The 20360-nt window shown below is 42.4% G+C and overlaps 1 protein-coding gene across 1 annotated transcript in view; it reads left to right on the top strand.

Moving 5' to 3' along the window:
- The window catches only part of ABCC11 (ATP-binding cassette, sub-family C (CFTR/MRP), member 11), a 97522-nt gene that overhangs the window by 24191 nt on the left and 52971 nt on the right, over positions 1 to 20360 (top strand). Inside the window, exons 7-12 of the mRNA XM_006872578.1 lie at positions 1644 to 1751; positions 8014 to 8274; positions 10086 to 10157; positions 12657 to 12781; positions 14569 to 14641; positions 15984 to 16187. Of these exons, the coding sequence (XP_006872640.1) occupies positions 1644 to 1751; positions 8014 to 8274; positions 10086 to 10157; positions 12657 to 12781; positions 14569 to 14641; positions 15984 to 16187 (843 nt within the window). The remainder of the gene's footprint in view (positions 1 to 1643; positions 1752 to 8013; positions 8275 to 10085; positions 10158 to 12656; positions 12782 to 14568; positions 14642 to 15983; positions 16188 to 20360) is intronic.

Below are 20360 nucleotides of genomic sequence, written 5' to 3'. Positions count from 1 at the left end.
GATCTGAAGAATCTACCATCCCAGCAACTGTGAGAGGGAAGGGACACAGAACTGCCCAGGTGTACTGAAGAAGTTGTGTATGCAGGGGAAACCCTGAGGACTCTGATCTATACCTTGAGTTTGGGAATGCCAATTCAAGGAGTTTCTCTGATCCCAGAATAAAGACCCTGGAGCTACACTTAAATAAAAAAAAAACCTACTGCCTTCTACCTTTCCTTTTGTGGTCTAACCTAAACACCCTCTGAGAAGAAGTAGCTGTCTTTTAGGGTTGTTGGGAGCTACTGTCCAGTTGGCCTCCAACTCATGGCGACCTCATGTAAACAGAACAAGTCCTATGCCACCCTTATGGTCGGTTGTGGATCAAACCAATGTGGTCCATAGAGTCTCATTGGCTGATATTTGGAAGCAGGTCACCAGGCCTTTCTCCCTAGTCGGTTTTAGTCCAGAAGCTCTGCTGAAGCCTTTTGAGAATAATGTTGTTGTTAAGTGCTGTCAAGTCACCTCTGATACATAGCAACCATGTTTCTGAGGAGCAGCTGGTGAGTTTGTGGTTCAAACCAACCTTGCAGTCCAGTGCTTATCCTACAGCACCATACCAGGACTCCGTTTAGCATCATAGCAACACATAAAATTCATTGGTGGTAGCTGTACATGAGGTGCACTGGTTGGGTGTCAACCTGGGTCTTTCTCATGAAGGCAAACATTCTACTATGGAACCACAATGCTCTCCTTTGGGTTAGAAATCCCAATTTTCAAAGGAGAATAAGACAGGTGCTGCTCTTACATTCTTCAGCCAAGGGCCCGGTCTGTGCTCCACACAGCTGTCTCCTCTGTCAGGAAACATCCCCCCAGAAGGCAGGTGTTCTGCAAGGGGGTGGGAGTGGTTTAGCTAATTCCAGTGGGTCTCTAGGGTTTAGCTGGAAGAAGAAAGGGGTTGAGATTGGAAAATCACATTCTGGAATCTGAGTCTAATGAGGTTTGCTATAGTCAAGGCAGGCCTGCAGGGGAAAGAGAGTAGGGATGAGGCTTGAAGAGTAGGGAGATTTTGGATGTTAGCATGTAACCATGACAAAGAAGATAAATTTGACCTTCACTGTAGTAATAGCACTAAGCTACATTGACAGTTTGTTTCTCAGGCTTTATTTTTATATCAGCTTTGTGATTTTTGTCATTCTACCACTAGGGAAACTCAGGCTCTGAGTGCAGGTAATCTGTCCCAAATTACAATCTTACCATGTGGGTGATTCAAGTTCAATTGCCAACCACTGTAGCTCACATGTAGCCACGGCTTGTTTGTAAGTGGAGGTTTGTACTGAACTGGTTTCGGTAGATCTTCCAGGCTAAGGTCGAGAAGGAAGGTAAGCCTGGCAATCTATTTCCAGAAATCAGCCAATGAAAACTCTACGGATCTAGGACTGACTTGAGGGTATACCAGGGACAACAAGCTATCGCAGCAACCAAACCTTCAGACTTTTCAAGCCCAGTGCTTCTTCCAGTCTTCCTGAAATCCCAGCTAGCCTCTACTGAATGAAGGACTTGATTGTCAGAAGCTTTGGGTCTGGTTGGGTGGCTTGAGGCCCTGGGAGTGTAGTTACTGAGCAGGACAGGGCTGTGACCCTCACTGCCCCCTCCTCCTTATCCAGGCTTTCACAACCGTGGCCACCTTGAATCCCCTGAGGCTGTCGGTGTTCTTTGCACCCTTTGCAATCAAAGGCATCACGAATTGCACTTCCGCAGCTGACAGGCTCAAGGTAAGTGCCCAGGACCAGTCCTTTGGTGGATGCTCCTTTGCTATCAGCCCCTATGGTATTCCTTTTGAACATGTCCCAGGACCAAGGCAGCATCTGGCTGAGAGGGACTGGCTAACTCAGTGACCTCCTGTGTCAAGGCTGCCGGGAAGGCTGGGTCCCAGTCATCAGATTATTCGATGAGTGGTCTGCAAATCATATCAAGTATGAAAATAAGATTGCCTATGGTTATCCCTATGGTTTTATTATTATTTTAAAAAAATCATATATATTCCAAAGATTTCTAGAGTCCTTTGATTAGGAGATCTGGCAACACTGGACCCACATCCTCCTATAGCCACAAGCAGCTGGTATCCAAGGTGCTAGCTGCCTGCCCTAACCAGGCAGATGGCTAAGATGGCATGTATGTTTACTGGTTTTTGTTACAGTCCCCACCCTGCTCCATACCTAACACTGGGACTGAATTTCAGTTGCTGTTTATCATCTTAGAAATGTTCGATTTCACATATTTACTATTGTTGGTCTTACAGTTACTGACATCTGAGTTTGAAAACCTTTATCTAAAAGAATTAAAATTTTTTAAATAACATTTCACATTTATACACATTCAGTCTGTGAGTTTTATCATTCATTGGCTCCTCCAGTGATTTATTCAATACATACTTATTTACCACCGACCACATGCTATGTACTGAGATGACTGTATGAAAATAGGGTCCCTGCTGTCAGCACGTTCCAATCTGGTACAGGAAACAAGTAAATTAATCATCAAAGAAGATGATATCAGATCACATGAAGAGCTGTGATATCAGTAACACAATCTGATGTTATGAAGAATATGTGGGGGAGGACTTGTTGTTGTTGTTGTTATGTGCTGTGGAGTCGATTCCGACTCATAGCGACCCTATACAGGGTTTCTGAGGCTGTAAATCTTTACAGGAGCAGAAAGCCTCATCTTTCTCCCATGGAACAGCTGGTAGTTTCGAACTGTTGCCCGTGAGATTAGCAGCCTGATTCGTATTGACTATACTCCCAGAGCTCCTTGGGGGAGGACTAGAGGCTACTTTAGTTAAGCTAGTCCAGGAAGTTTCCTTTGCCCAGGTGAGACTTGTGCTAAGACTTGAATGAAGACTAAAGCAAAAGCAAAGGTCCTCGAGGCTGGAATGAATTTGGCTGCCCAAGTAACAGGAACAAGGACAGTTCTTTACTTATCAAATAGCCCCAGGAACTTCCTTAATTTCTCAGCAGCTCTCTTCCTCCCCTCTAGCCCACTGGGTTCTGCCATCTCCCTCTCTCAGCCTGTTTTTGTTTGTTTGTTTTGAACATAAGATGTTTTCCTTTATTATTTTTATTCATATTGATGTATTTATAGTTGTATACAAGAAAATACAGCTGTTTCTTTATTTTAAATTTTCCTGTATTTCATTTGTCAATATGTTAATAGAATTTTACATTTATATAAAGGTGATATTAGCTTATAATTTTCCTTTCAAAATTTTATCATACCAAATTTACCTGTGGGGTTGTAGAGATGAGGAAGCCAGGTGTGCCGGCTATAGGAATGGCGAAGGAGACAGCTTTGGCCATGTCCAGGGTCTGGACTTCTATGTGACTGGAGAGCAGGAAGTGGTGGGAATGGGTCCAGTCACGGTGGGACATGGGAGCAGGAAGGACAGGAACCAGGGCAAACTGCTCAAGTCTCCATCAAGGTAACAGTAGGCTGTTGGGATGGGTAAGTACTCTTCAAGTTCCTCTCACTCAGCCAGAACACAGTAAGCACGTCAGCTCCTCCTGTTTTAGTCATCTGCATTTTCTGTTTGGCTCTGTATGCATGTGACTTAGTGACTGCTGGGTCACTCTTCCTTCTTCTTCCTCTCTCCACACTGGAACTCTAACTCCGCTCCCTGGGCCTGTTGACTCTTGATGTCATTGTTGTTGTTAAGTGCTGTTGAGTTGGTTCCAACTCATAGCTTTCTCAGGAGCAGTGGTGGTTTGCACTGCCGACCTTGCAGTTCAAACTGACCTTGTAGTCCAGTGCTTATCCTACAGCACCACAGAAAAGAGGAGAAATCGTGATCCCTCAAGGAGGAGCCCTCTTGGGAGGTGACTTCAGTGGAGAAGATCTGTGATTGCCTGTCATGCGGAAGTCTGGAGAAGGCTCTGGGGTAGGAGTCTCCAGATACCAGTTTCCTTTGTGCTATTTATTGTCCTGGTATGGCGCTGTGGGTTAATGTGCTGGACTGCAAAGTCAGCTTGAACTACAAGGCTGGCGGTTCAAACTCACCAGCCACTTGGAAACCAAGTTGCTATGGGTTGGAACTGACTCCACGTTACTTAACAACAACAGCAATGTCCTGGTATGATATTGCGGGACAATGAACTGGACTGCAAGGTCATTCTGAACCACAGTATTGGCAGTTCAAACTCACCAGCGGTTCCTTGGAAATCCTATACAGGGTTGCTATGAGTTGGAACCAACTTGACAGCACTTAACAACAACAATTTATTGAAAGGAGTCCTGGTGTGGTGCTGTGGAATAAAGCACTGGATCGCAAGGTCAGCTTGAGCCACAAGGTCAGTGGTTCAAATTCACCAGCCACTCCTTGGAAACTATACAGGTCACTATGAGTTGGAACTGACTTGATGGCACTTAACAACAACAAATTTATTGAAAAATAATTGAAAATCAATGAACTGCATGAACAAAAGTAGAGACTGAGGTTATACTTGGAGCATTTAGAGGCTGGGAAGATCCCATGCTTTGTTTTTATAAACCACTTTATCAACATTCATTCCTGTCCAGATAATTACTTGTCTTTATTGACACATAAAGCTAGACTGCTGCTCAAGTTTTATATAACAGAATTACAACGTATGTGATAAAACTTAAAAAAAAAAAAAAAAACATAAGGCAAAAATGATCAAGAGGGTGAAAACCACATTTGGAACAGTGGGTACTTATGGAAAGAACTTGGAGGACTGGTGTGGGGCTGTGGATTAGCACTGGACTGCAAACCACAGGGTTGGCAGTTCTAACCCACCAGCTGCTCCTTGGAAACCCTATACAGGGTTGCTATGAGTTGGAACTGACTTAATGGCACTAACAACAACAATCTGCACCATGCAGGGAGGGGAAAGGTCATGTTGCCTACGGTTACAAGACACAAGTGGTGGCTCATTGATTCCGTGCTGGGTTCATGTTGTTGTGTTGTTAGGTAGCATGAATTTGGTTCGGACTCATATGCAAAACAGAATGAAACACTGCCCAGCCCTGCACCATCCTGACAATTATTTTATGTTAGAGCTCATTGTTGCTGCCACTGTGCTAAACAATTTCCTTGGAGGCCTTCCTCTTTTTCTCTAACCTTCCACTTTACCAAGCATGGTGTCCTTCTCCAGGACTCATCCCTCCTGACAACACATTCAAAGCATGAGAGGTGAAGTCTCGCCATCTTGGCTTCCTTAATGGGATTCTGGCTGTACTTATTCTAACACAGATTTGTTTGTTCTTCTGGTAGTCCACCGTACTTTCACTACTTTTTATCAACACCATAACTCAAATGTATCAATTCTTCAACAGTTGTTATTTATTGTCCACTTCCACATGCATATGAGGCGATGCTATCTATAGTTTGTTATGATCCACACAGTCAAATGTCTTTGCATAGTCAATAATGCACAAGTAAACTTCTTTCTGGTTCTCTCTGCTTTCACCCAAAATTCATCGGGTGTCAGCCATGATATCCCTCATTCCACGTCCTCTTCTGAATCTGACTTGGATTTCTGGCAGCTCCTTGTTGATGTACTACTGCAATCATTTTTAAATTGTGTTCAGCAAAATTTTTAATTTTACTCATATGTGATAATAGTGATATGGTTCAATGATTTCTGTATTCTATTGGGCCACCTTTCTTAGGAATGGGCACAAATATGGATCTCTTTCAATCAGTTAGCCAGGTAGCTGTCTTCCAAATTTCTTGGCATAGATGAGTGAGTGCCTCAAGCACTGCACCAGCTTGTTGAAAAATTTCAATTTGTATTCCATCAACTCCTGGAGGCTTGCTTTTTTCCAATGCCTTCAGTACATTTTGGACTTCTTCTGTCAGTACCATTGGTTTTTGATCATATGCTATTTCTTGAAATGGTTGAACATGAACTAATTATTTTTGAAGCAGTGATTCTATGTATTCCTTCTATCTCCTGTTGATGCTTCCTACATCATTCAATATTTTCCCATAGTATTCTTCAGTATTGCAAGTCTAGGCTTGAATTCTTTCTTTAGTTCTTTCAGCTTGAGAAATGCTGACTGTGTTCTTCCCTTTTTGTTCCCTAACTCCAGGTTTTCGTGCATTTCATTATAATACTTTCCTTCTCTTGCTGAACTGAACTGAACTGCCCTTTGACATTTTTTGTTCATCTCTTTTACTTCCTTATTTCTTTCAGTTGTTTTAGCTACTCTATGCTCAAGAGCAAGTTTCATAGTGTCTTCTGACATCTCTTTTAGTCTTTCCTATCTTTCTTCCTGTATGATATTCTTGATACCATCCCACAATTCTTCTGGTCTTTGGCCATTAGTGTCTAATGCTTCAAATTTGTTCTTGAGATGGTCTTTAATTCAGGTGGAATATATTCAAGGTAGTATTTTGGTTCCCATGAACTTGTTTTCATTTTCTTCAGCTTCAGCCTGAACTTGCATATGAAGAATCTATGATCTGTTCCACAGTCTGCCCTGCCCTGGTTTTAGTTGATGATAATGAGCTTCTCCATTGTTTCTTCCCACAGATGTAATCAGTTTGAGTCTTGTGCATTCGTTTTGGTTAGATCCACGTGTATAGTCACTTTTTACGTTGTAGAGCAAAGGTATTTGTAATTAACAAATCGTTGGTCTTACAAAATTCTATCATGTGATCTCCAGCATTGTTTCTATCACCAAGGTCAAAATTTCCAACTACTGATCCTTCCTCTTTGTTTTCTACTCATATTTTACAGACAGAGAGCTGGGGATGCAAGAAGAATAGACCTATTGACAATCACATTTTGAAATGTATAACCTGAAATAGCATTTCCCACAGTGTGATATAGAACAGACCTCTTTATTTTCATTGTTGTTGTTGTTAAGTGCCATTGAGTTGATTCCAACTCATAGCAACACTGTATAGAGTTTCAAAGAGTGGCTGGTGAGTTTGAACGGACAGCTTTGCGTTTCAAATCTACCTTGTGGTCCAGTGTTTATCCTACAGTGCCACACATAAATTTCAATGAGAAAAAAATCATATATCACAACTCATGGAAGCATCAGTCAAGAAATCAAATGACATGTTGCTTTATGAAAATCTGCTGCATAAGATCTCTTTAACGTGCTCAAGAGCAAAAATATCAGTTTGAGGACTAAGGTATACTATCAATCACCCCATATACATGTGAAAGCTGGACAGTGAATAAGAAGACTGTAGAAGAATTGATGTATTTGACTTATGGTGTTGGGGAAGAATATTAAAAGTACATGGACTACCAGAAGAACAAACAAATCTGTTTTGGATGAAATACAGCCAGAATACTCCTTAGAAGCCAGGATGGCAAGACTTCGTCTCTCATACTTCAGACATGCTATCAGGACAGACTAGTCCCTGGAGAAGGACACCATAATGAGTAAAGTGGAGGGTCATCAAAAATGAGGAAGACCTCTCAATGAGATGGATTGACACAGTGGCAAGCAGCAATGGACCCAAGCATAACAACAATTGTCAGGATGGCGTAGGACTGGACAGTGTTTAGTTTTGTTGTGTCTAGGTCACTATGAGTCAGACCCAATTCAATGGCACCTAACAGCAGCAGCAACAACAACATATATCTGTACTGTGATTCAAGAGCTGCTATTACTTTAGAATGAGGCTAGTGTTGTTGGATACAATGTGGGTGGTTCAAGCTCACCAGCAGCTCCTCGGAAACTCTGTACAGAGCTGCTGTGGGTCAGAATTGACTGGACGGCACTTAACAACATCAATAAAAATTCAATTTATTATAGGACAGGAAATAACCAAATGTGTGGGTGACACACAAACATGAGTATAGTGGAATTGTTCAGATTTGAGATTTGGAAAACACTGAACTCATATTTTTACCAGCAGAAACTGGTTTCCAACTTTTGCTGTTTACCAAAAGATCAATAATACAGACCAAACTGAGCAGTTAGTAAAATGGTATACATTCTTACGGAGCTAAATAAAGGAATTCCTCCTTCTTCCCTTTCTTTTTGTCTTAACAGAAAATTTTCCTCCAGGAGAGCCCTACACTATATGTCCAGACATTAAAAGACCCCAGCAAGGCACTGGTTTTAGAGGGTGCCACTTTGTCATGGAAACAGACCTGCCCTGGGATGGTCAATGGAGGCTTGGAGATGGAGAAGAATGGACACACCTCTGAGGGGAGGACTGGAACTCAACCACCTTTAAGTGACCTCAGGCCAGAGGACAAAGGACACAGCCTGGGCCCAGAATTGCACAATATAAACTTGATAGTTTCAAAGGTAGTTTTATTTTTGCTGGCCTCCAGACTTTTTGGGCCTGAGACTTTGGTTAAAAATTGCCTTTTCTAAGAAATCCCTTTTAAAATACAGTTTTCATAGCATATAAATGCAGGAAGTCCTTCATAGTTTAGTGTCAATTAGTTGATCGTGTAAATTGTTTGTAACTGCTAAGACCCCAGAATAGTATGAGAGTAACATATTCCTGTATTTGGAGGAACCAAGGACAGAGAAAGGAAAGGGAGGAGACCAAACTTACATTTATTAAGTTCCTGATATTAAGTGTCTGGCGCTATCCTACCTGTTTTATTTAGTTTGTTTTGTTGTTTTCTGGCTTGTCCTCTACCTAATTTTTACAAAGGTTCAGTCACCTGCTCTCTCCTATTCTCACCTCAACTCTCCTCTATCTATTTACACATTGTCCTCTGGAACCATCCCATCTAGTTCCCCAGCTTTAGATTTCATCTGTATGGTATTATTTCAAGCCCTGATGTCCTTTGAGCTCCAGACTCAGCTACCTATTTAATATCTCCACTTAAATGCCTATTAAGCATTTCAAATAAAAGAAGAACAGTCTTCCCCATCTCAGGAGATGACACCACCAAACTTGATTTCTGTCCTTCCCTCCTACCCATCCAATCCATCAACAGAGTCTGTCAGCTCGATTTCAACATCTCTCCCCAAACCCTCACCATATGTACACCACCTCTCACCATTCAACAGGAATGTAGGAAAGCACTCAAGCTCGGTGGCTCAGACCCATCAGCTGCTGCTCAGAAGCTCTATATAGGGCCCTATGAGTCAGAACTGATTCCATGGCACTTAACAATAACAACAGTGATGGAATATTCTTGCCCCAGATTTTCTGTGCCTGGCTCCTTGTCATTCAGGTGTCAACTTCAATGATATCAGCTCCGAGAAAATTTTCTTATTACCCCATCTAAAATCGTTTTAACCCCCAGCTCTCTGTCATGGTGATGGTGGTGGTTATGTGCCAGGGAGTCGGTTCCTACTCCTAGTGACCCTGTACAAGGGGGTTTCCGAGGTTGTCAATCTTTACAGGAGCAGAAAGCCTCATCTTTCTCTCATGGAACAGCTGGTAGTTTCAAACTGCTGACCTTGAGGTTCCTAGCTCTCAGTCATGTTGTTGTTGTTTAGTGCTGTGAGGTCAATTCCAACCCATAGCGACTCTGTGTAAGGTTTCCGAGGAGCAGCTGGTGAGCTTGAACCACCAACCTTGCAGATCAAACAGCTTTGCAGTCTGTCATAGTAACTGATTATTTCATTTTACTTATATCACTTATCACCATTTGGTCATATCTTATTTATTTGTTATTGTTTTATGATCTACCTTCCTCACTAGAATGTCAGCTCAATGAGTTCACTCATTGTGTTTACTACATAACAGAAATTCAAATGAGTATTTAAAGAAGGAATGAATGGATGAATGCATGCATGAATGCATTCTGTAAGGCTGGCTTCATTATCCCCATTTTATAGATGACTAAACTGAGGCTCAGAGAGGCTAAGTGACAGCAGATGCTAAGCTAGAATTCAGGTTTCCTGCCCAGCATGCCCACTCATCCATGAATTTCTCTCTGCTACTGGACTGAGTCTTCTTGCTCAGAGGCTGTCTCATCCAGCTTTACAGACCAAACACAAAGCTTCTCTTAAAATCTGCATATCTTACAGGTCTTGGGAAAAGGTGATAATTTTGTTTTGTGTTTGCCATTTTATGTTCCAGTAATCAGCCCACCCTGGGTAAACAGGAGGGTTGTGCTGGACCAATGCCTCTGTCTTCCTTGACTGTGCAGGGCAAGATGCTGGGGATCTGTGGCAACACAGGTAGTGGCAAGAGCAGTCTGCTGTCAGCCATCTTGGGGGAGGTAAGTGACTTATGACCGCAGTGCATTCCCACTCACTGGCCCTCCAGTTGTTCTCAATCTGGGGTTCTCCAGGAAGGCTCAAAGGAATCTGAGCAATAGGAGCTTTGTAAAGTGGAGACAGCTGTGCATGGCCCTTGGGGCAATGAATTGGAAGTGTGCTCCCCCCTCAGTGACATTTCCTACCCATCCTGAGGCAGCACTCCTGGTCAGAGTGTCTCCTGAGGTGCTTTTCTTTCCTTCTACCAGGGTGATGATACAGGGTATCTCCAAGTTTAATATGATCATAATGTGGAACTGCATCAAGAGTGAAATGTGGCACATAATTCACAACAAAACATTAAAAATAAAAAAAGAATGAAATGTGGAGGGCAGAAGAAGGGAGGACGGGTGTGGGGAGGGATAGGGCCATCGCACTCCACCAGCAGTGGAACCTACCCTGCCTTAGAGATCTCAGTGGTAGATCTTGAACCCCCAACTTTCCCTGGAAGTTCTGAGGTCTGCTTTGCCTGTGACCATGCAAACATGCAATTCAGCTTTTCTCCAGTTTCAACCTCCCTGTCCCTCCAAAGCAAACATGCACAAAAAAGTTCCCACAGAACATTGTACATCTCATAACAAAACACAACTAAAATGCCCACAGATCTAGCATGCATTTATGCTTCTTCCTACAGGAGGAACTAACTCCCTGGGTGGCACAGGTAGCTAAGCCATAAAAGGTTGGCACTTCAAATCCACCCAAAGTCACCTTGGAAGTAAGCCTTGGCCATTGGCTTTCAAAAGGATGAAAACCCGATGGGGCAGTTATTCTCTGCACACACAGGTCACCGTGAGGTGGAACTAACTCCACTAACAGCCAGAACAGCAACCATGACAAACCTAGAGGGATTTCTCACTGTCCTTCCCTTCTCTGCGGATCATCCTTCCTTCCCACATTGTCCAGCGAACTAGCAGTTTTCCTTCCTTTATTCAGGGTTTCCTCAACTATTTCTCCCCAAAGTACACATCCAAACTTAAGAAAGCATCTTGCCCATAGAATGCGGTCATGTTTAAAGTAGAGATTCTCTCCTAATCCAGGCTCTTTTCTCTGTGTTTCACATGCGACATCCTTTCCTTAGCTTCTTTAGAACTAGGGTGAGAAAGGCTCCATGTTTTTAATAACAGTAAAATCAGTCTAAGCACTATGTTCCAGGCCCTGTGCTAAGAGATTTTCATTTTTTCCTTCAGTCTCATAACAACCCAACGAGGAAGCCAGACTCACTATGGCCAGTTTGTTGTTGTTAAGTGCTATTGAGTTGCTTCTGACTCATAGCAACCCTATATAGGAATTCTGAAGAGCAGCTTGTGAATTTGAACCACTGACCTCACTGTTCAAACCTACTTTAAGGTCAAGTGCTACAGATGAGTAAGTAAGCAAAGTTCAGAGAGCAACTTGCCCAACGTCACACAGCAGGTGCAGCCAGGATGGAAACCTAGGTCTACTTGAAGTTGGCACTTTGCTCTTCTTCCTAGAAACCTTCTCTAGAAACTTCCATTCAAGGCCAGCTTTCTACATGGCTTGTGTAGTTCCTCCTAATAGAGGGGAAAAACCATTTGAAAGCTCTGTTCTTAATAATGAAAACCTAGTTTCAAATCAAAAGTAAAAATCACAGAAAAAAGAAAGTGTTGCTAATAGTTCCTGTGTTGGTGTGGTGTGTATGGGAGTTAGAGTCTTCGTGATTATTTTGTTAGTGTGTGCTTTAAACCTACCAGACAGAAAAGCAGAAGGAGCACTACAGGGAAGACTCATATCCACCACGCACACTGGACAGTTGACAACATTTCCCCACATTACCTCATCTATATATTCTGTAAAACTCTTAAATTGCAGAGATTACGATACTTTCAGTGCTAAATAACTCATTCTGAAATGCAACAATTATGATATTTTTCTATCTAACCATGATACCATGATCATACCTGACAACAGCAGTAGTAACTTCCTAAAGCCCAGGCAGGAGTCCTGGTGTGGCGCTCTAAGATAAGCACTGGACTACAAGGTCGGTTGGAACCACAAAGTCTGTGGGTTAAATTTGCCAGCTGCTCCTTGGAAACTATATAGGACTGCTGTTAGTAGGAACTGACTCAACAGCACTTAGCAACAACCATGCTCAGGCTGGGCTAAAGGCATTTGGGGTGTTTTGAGTGCCAATCTTGGATTCAATCACAGCACAAAGTGGCCCGGTTTGGGCTCCAGCTGCTTTCCCATGTTCCCATGCTCTCAGTCACTGAGGAGCCTGGCAGAGTGATGGTGGTGGTAGTAGTTGCCATGAAGTTGATTCCAATGCATAGTGACTTCATGTGACTCTGTAAGGGGGATGCTAAAGATCCTGTTTTGCATAAGACAATCCCAAGGATCCCATCCCAGTGGACAGTGGGCTGCTGAGACAGGTGGGCCAGGTGGTGGGTCCCGGTCCTCCTCCTCCCCCTCCAGGTCCTGAGGCTGGGCTTATTTCACTACAGATGCACTTGCTGGAGGGCTCAGTGGCGGTGCAGGGAAACCTGGCCTACGTGCCCCAGCAGGCCTGGATCATCGGAGGCAGTATCCAGGAGAATATCCTCATGGGAGACCAGTATGACAAGGCCCGGTAAGCCTCAGGAAGGGGCTATGAAGGAGACTGCTGAATGTGGTGGGTGTGGAGGGCACCTGAGCTGCTAGCAATAATTTAACAATTGCTAACTTTGCTGTGTTCTCACCTACATGCATCATCCTACTTCTTCCTCACTGTGAAAGAAGAATTGTTAACATATTTATTTTCCAGATGAGTCAACTGAGGTAACAGGAGGCTAAGTAATTTGTCCAAAATCAGACAGCTGGGAGGACACAGTAGAGTCAGGGTTTGAAACCAAACACTTAACTATTTTACTATGTTGGCTCAAAATAGCCAGTTCCCTGCTTGCTCCAAAAATGTCACTCCAAGCTTCATTTGTATCAATTAAATGCTAGTCTGTAAATCAAGAGTTAAAACAAATGGGATGATGAAGTTACACAAAGTAGAGGAAGTGATTTTTGGATTCCTGACCAGGTAGGCCTCCCGCCTCCCGCCTCCCACCTCCCATCTGAATCCCTCCTTCCTCTCTTCAACCTCTCCCTGGCCGGTTCTGGGGTTGTCTGACTGAAAAACGCATTTGAAAGTCTATTCAGTAGAGGACCCAGAAAATTCTGTCCTGAAAATTCTCTCCTGCTATGCTAACCCTGGTGGACTTTAACTGAATTTGACCATTTGCCTGGTTTTGCAATCTGTGACACTATGACACTAGTGACACTGAATGGCCTAGGTGTGTAGTTGTGTAGACTAGTGTTCTGTGGGCACTCTGACCCATACTTCCTTTGCCAGTGGGAACTACAGCTTGCCTCAGCTATCACTCCACAGGAACAATGATTTTGGACTATTAAATGTTTCTGTTTTATAATCTAACAATAGTGACATCTGTTGAGCTCATACAGCCTCCTTTGCCCAACTCTCAACTCACTGTTTCTCTTCCCATACGGCCTGATTAATGAATGCCTTTCCCAGCTTGTGCACCCCAGTTAGCCTGGATGCCTTCCTCTCTGTATTAGTCTTTTCTTTGGGATCTCTTTTATTTCTCTCTTGTTCTCCAGTCTGGGTTGTCTCTTGCTTAAACTGTTTCTTCTGTCTCTGTCATTCAATCCATGCCTCCATTCTTTGGCTCTGTTCCATTCCTCATATGGTCTCCAGAACAATTACTCTAAAATCCAACTCTCATCCTATCATTGCTCTGCTTTCACACTGGTACAGCGTGGAAGGCAGTTTTGAAATACCCATTTGAAAGTGAAAATTCACCAACTCTTTGACACAGCAAATCTGCTAGATGTTTAATGAATAGATAACTTCATTCATGAATACAAATGCAAAGGAATGTTCATAGTAGCAAAAGACTGGAGACAACCAAAGAGCCCATTGATGATGTACTGGTTAAATAGTTTATGGTGTAATCATATGATTGAATACTATGATGCCATAAAAATATTAACCTGTATGTGCTAAACACAAACATGTGAAGAGATAATTTCTGAATACATACATAAAAATAGTAAGCGACAGAATAGTTTAGGGTTAAAAAATGGGAGGAAGATTTTTCTTTTTACTGTCTCTTTTTTTTGGCTCAAGTATTTACTAAGTGCATGTTCAGGAGGGCTTCAAAATATTTCCAGGACCTTTTTGAAGCACTCCTGTATTACTCTAAAAGAAGTGAAAGAATGAAGGAAATTTAAAAAGCGTCTAATGGTTTACTGTTAAACACAGATCAAATCCAAATTTCTTAGCAAGGAATTTCAGGCCTTTCCCTTCAAGACTTGGGGAGGGCCTAAGGGCAGGTCCACCTGTACCTCACAGCTCCCTGTCCTTTAAAGGTATCGCCAGGTGGTCCATTGCTGCTCCCTGAAACGGGACCTGGAAATCCTGCCCTTTGGAGACATGACAGAGGTAAGTGGGAGGTAAGCCGTGCTGGCGTTTTTATGATCTGAAGTCCTCTCTGTCTCCCAGGGTGGGTAGAGAAAGTCCCCCAGCCCTTTCTTCTCTAGGAACCTGGACTTTTCCTGTAGCTATGGTCGCAAAGTCAAGAGGTAAGAGTTCCCCCCTGAGGGCCGTCTTATACAGTGGGAACTGGAGAAGAAAGGTGCCACCTTACCTCATAAGGTGGTGGGACTGACCTCAAGCTTCTCCTTCTGGAGCAGAGTGGAAGTCCTATAAAGATGGAAAATCTCTCCCACCACCTCCGCTCTGGCCAGTACTTATCAGTGAGAACCTCAGTTTACTTTGCCCATGATTTCTAGCCATTACATTTTCCTGATCCTCTGCTGTCTTTCACATTTATATTCACTGCCTTAGAAACCATTTCAACTCACAGAGACCCTGTAGGAGAGAGTAGACTTTCTGAGGCTGCAAATCTTTATGGAAGCTGATTGCCACAACTTTCAAACATGGAACTGCTGGTGGGTCCAAACTGCTCACCTTTTGATTAGCAGACCAATGCTTAACCCACCGTGCTACCAGGGATCCATTTTGCACTGTGTTGTTGTTAAGTTGTTGTTAAGTGTCGCTGAGTCTGTTCTGACTCAAAGCAACCCTACAGAGAGCTTTCGAAGCTGTAAGTCTTTACAGGAGCAGAAAGCCTCATCTTTCTCCCACTGAGCGGTTAATAGATATGAATGGCTGCGCCATCAACCAACAAGCATGCAGTTAGCAGTCAATGCTTAACCCACTAGGTTATCAGGACTCATGCTGCACCAGGATGTTGTTGTTATTGTTGTTGTTGTTGTTATGTGCTGTGGAGTCGGTTCCTACTCATAGCAACCCTGTACAGGGTTTCTGAGGCTGTAAATCTTTACAGGAGTAGAAAGCCTCATCTTTCTCCTGCGGAACTGCTGGTAGTTTCAAACTGCTGACCCTGAGGTTAGCAGCCTGATTTGTAACCACTACGCTACCAGAGCTACCAACCCATAATCTCCTAAAAGAATCCTGGCATGACTCTGTTTCCTGGGAACGGGAGGCTTATTTTACTATCGAATTTTTTAGTGATTTAACGTGCATTCTGAGACGTTGACAGGCTTAGAAAACTTGGATCTAATTATCAGTTACGTAATTTTGATTAATTGAAAATCAGTTTCTTCATTCCCTGCTAAGCAAATTTTGAAAAATGTTTCTAGAATGTTGCTAGCTGTTCTGGAGTGTATGCATATCTGGCCTATCTGCTTCCTTCCCCTCTATCTCCTCCCCCTGATTTAGGCACACCTCTGGATACCAAGCCTTAATTCCCTGTTCACAGGTTGGGGAGCGGGGACTCAACCTCTCCGGAGGGCAAAAGCAGAGAATCAGCCTGGCCCGGGCTGTCTACTCTGATCGTGAGGTCTACCTGCTTGATGACCCTCTGTCAGCTGTGGATGCCCATGTGGGAAAGCACATCTTTGAGGAGTGCATTAAGAAGACACTCAGGGGGAAGACCATTGTCCTGGTGACCCACCAGCTGCAGGTAACAATACCTAAAGGGTTCTGGTCACATGGTTGATGGATAATGTAGAATCTCAAAGCTTTGCCATTTCAGAGTATGAATCAAAATCAACCTCTTGGGCAGCTATCTCTTCCTCTCAACCAGTTGACATGAATGGCCTCCAATTTGTGTGCTCAAATGAATTTTTTTCATGCAATTATCTTTACTTTTAAATTTTTTATTGTGATTTGGGTAAAAGTTTACAGCGCAAATTGGTTTTCCAATCAACAATTCATACAAATTTTGTTTTGTTACATTCACTGCAGTCCCCACATTGTAAGAGAACACTTCCCATGTCCTCTTTGTATTACTTATTTCACTGGTCCTTCTTTCCTATCCATTTCTGCCTTTTGAAGTTTCTCCTTGGACAAATGCTGCCCTTTTTCTATATGGTTGATTGTTCTAAGGAATGGATGCCTCCCTGGTGTTATTGTTCACTTTATAGGCTTGTCTATTCATGGTATTTTCAATAACCTCATATGCATGTGAAAACTGGACAATGAGTAAGGAAGACCATAGAAGAATTGATGCGTTTGAATTGAGTTATGGTGTTGGAGGAGAATATTAAAAGTACCATGGAAATCTGTGTTGGAAGGATGTTCCCTGGAAGTCAGAATGGCCAGACATTGTCTCTCATACTTCAGATATATTGTCAGGAGGGACCAGTCCCTGGAGAAGGAGATCATAGTTGGTAAGGTGGAGGGTCGGAGAAAAAGAAGATCCTCAATGAGATGGATTGACACAGTGGCAGCAGCGATGGGCTCAGGTATAGCAACAATTGTGAGGTTGGCCCAGGACCGGGCAGTGTTTTGTTCTGTTGTGCATAGGGTTGCTAGGACTTGGAATGGACTCACTGGCACCTAGCAACAACAACATTCTTTGGCTACAAGTTGAGCCATGTGAGTGAGTTCAGGTCAGAGCTGGCAGGGCGTCTAAGGGTCATAGTCTTGAGGATTTCACCAGTTTCTATCAGCCCAGTAAGCCTGATCTTTTTTATTATTCTCAGTTTTGTTCCACATTGTTCTGCCATTCTATCAAGGACCTCCTGTTAAGATCCCTTTCAGAGTGGCCAATAGTGGTACTTAGGTACCATCTGGTTCCTCTGGTCTCAGGGTTGTTGATTTCAAGTGCTCCAATAATTTTTTTTTACTAGTTTCCTTTCATCTTTAATTTTCTTTACTCTTCTTTGCTTCTGACAGTTACCAATAGATGCACTTTAGATAGCCAGCCACTCACAGTTTTTTAAAACCCCAGTCGATATTCACCAGAGTAGGATGTAGAGCATTTTCTCTATAGATCAACTGACCTTGATGTTCCCCTGAGACTATGATTCTGAGACCCCAAGACCCAGAAACTCATTCCTTCAAGGTGTTAGATTATGGCTAAAAAGTTTTCATAACTTTGTCATCTGTATACTTTATTATCTTCATGGATAGATTTATAACACATATAAACACATATGTAGAAATTTGTGTGTCTGTATTGTTTATCCACTCATCAACAAACATTTAGGTTGTTTCCTTCTTTTTGCTATTGTGAAAAGTGCTGCAAAGAACATGGATGTGCATGTATCTGTTTGTATCATGGCTCTAATTTCTCTAGCATAGATGTCTAGTAGTGGTATGGCTGGATCATACGGTATTTCTGTTTCTAATTTTTTAAGAAAGCACCATACCATTTTCCACAGTGTTTGTACCTTTGTTATGCAAGATTCTCTTAACACCCTAAACAGTATTTGTTGTTTTCTGTTTTTCTGAACTTTGTTATTCGTTCTGGGGTAAAGTGATATCTCACTGTTTTATTGATTTGCATCTCTCTAATAGCTCTGGTAGGTAGCGTAGTGGTTATGAATAGGGCTGTGAACTGCAAGATCAGCAGTTCGAAACTACCAGCTGTTCCATGGGAGAATGATAAGGCTTTCTGCTCCCGTAAAGATTTATAGCCTTGGAAATCCTGTGCAGGGTCGCTATGAGTCGGAACCGACTCCTTGGCACATAACCACCACCACCACCACCAATAGCTAATGGCGTGACTCTGGGGGTTAATGCACTGGACTGCAAAGTTGGTTTGAACTGCAAGATTGGCAGTTCAAGATCACCAGCTAATCCTTGGAAACCCTATACAATGTTGCTATGAGTCAGAACTGACTCGATAGCACTTAACAACAACAATAACAACAACAAATAGTTAATGAAGGAGCTATGGTAGCATAGTGGTTACAAGTCGGGCTGCAAACCTCAAGGTTAGCAGTTCAAAACTACCAGCAGTTCTGTGGGAAATAGATGAGACTTTCTGCTCCTGTAAAGATTTACAGTCTCAGAAACTCTATGCAGGGTCTCTATGAGTCAGAACCGACCCCATGGGACACCACTACCACCAAAATAATTGCTAATGGTGTGGCATTGTAGGATAATATTGGACTACTAACCACAATATCAGCTGTTCAAATCCACAAGTTGCTCCTCAGAAACCCTATACAGGGTATCCATGAATTCGAACCAACTTGAAGACACTTAACAAAAGCAATGGCTAATGATGGTGAGAATTTCTTCATGGATGTCTGAATATCTTCTTTGGTGATATATCTATTCACGTGCTATGTCTATTTTTTGATTGTATTTTTTTTTTTTTTTTGTCTTTTTGTTATTGAGATGTTGAAGTTTCCATAAATTTTAAGGATTAGTCCCATTAGTCCCTTGTCTGATATATCAGTGTCAAAATTTTTTCCCCATTCTGGAGTTTTTCTCATTTTACTCTTTTGGTGAAGTCTTTTGATGTTCATAAAGGCTTATTTTTTTAGGCGGTCCCAGTCATCTCGTTTGTATGTTTTTTAGTTGTGTTTAACAGTGTCTTTACGCCATCTTTAGGGCCCTTAGTTTTGCCCAAAGAATACCTGGTAGCATAGTTGATTATGAGCTGGGCTGCTAACCACAAGGTTAGCAGTTCAAATCTACCAGCTACTTCAAGGGAGAATGATGAGCTTTCTGTTCCTGTAAAGATTTACAGTCTCTGAAACCCTATACAGTGTTGCTATGAGTCGAAACTGACTTGGCAACATACAACAACCACCACCACCAAGTTTGCCCCTCTTTTTTTCTTTGGTAATCTTTATAATTCTATGATTAACATCTTGTCCTGGGAGAAGGACATCATGCTTGGTAAAGTGGAGGGTCTGTGTAAAAGAGGAAGACCCCCAATAAGATGGATTGACCCAGTGACAGCAGGAATGGGCTCCAGCATAACTGTAATTGTGAGGCTGGTGCATGACTGGGCAGTATTTCATTCTGTTGTACAGAGGGTCCTTGTGTTTCTGAACCAACTGAGTGGCACCTAAAAACAACAACACATTTAGGTCTTTGATGCATCTTGAATTAGTTTTTGTTTATGGTGAAAGATATGGATCCTGTTTAATTTTTCTACAAATGGATATCCAGTTTGTCAGTACCATTTGTTAAAGAGACTGTATCTTCACACTTTCATGCACTTTAGCCCTTTGTCAAAGATCAGCTGTCCATAGCTGGATGGATTTACTTCTGGATTCTCAATTCTGTTTCATTGGTCTGTGTGTCTGCGATAGTACCTATATGAGACTGTTTCGACTACCATGGTTGTATAGTAGCTTTGAGATCAGGAGCGTGAGGCCTACTACTTTGTTCCTTAGTAGGATTTTATATCTCTCTAGTCTCTTACCTTTCCATATAAAGTTGTAATGTGTTAAGTTTCTTTGAGGTTGCCTTACAGTCCATTAACTTTTCTCTCCATTCACTGTAGTCTATTTTATCCTGTAATCGACCTGACTTCTCACTATCTGGATCTCTGTTCCTACATGTTTACCTTCTTTTACATTGAACTTATTTTGATCATAGACTGATTTCCCAGATTCTCTGAGTTTGTTCTTATAATTTTGTTCTGGTCTCAACTCTTCCTTCTGTTGACTTAATTCAGGGAGATGCTGCCACGTATGTCAATCTCTGATTTTTGCCTGTTCTTGTTGGTTCTCAGTCCACAGAACTCCCTTTAGGATGTTTTGTAGTGCAGGGTTGGCTTTGGCAAAATCCCTTAGCTTCTGTTTATCTTGGAATGTTTTGATTACACCGTCATATTTGATTGATAGCTTTGCTGGATAAAGGATTCTTGGTTGGCAATTTTTGTCTT

Source organism: Chrysochloris asiatica, unplaced genomic scaffold, assembly GCF_000296735.1.
Source record: "Chrysochloris asiatica unplaced genomic scaffold, ChrAsi1.0 scaffold00204, whole genome shotgun sequence".
Lineage (NCBI taxonomy): Eukaryota > Metazoa > Chordata > Mammalia > Afrosoricida > Chrysochloridae > Chrysochloris > Chrysochloris asiatica.
The sequence above is the reverse complement of the archived record's forward strand: the minus strand, read 5'-3'. Positions and strand labels throughout refer to the sequence as shown.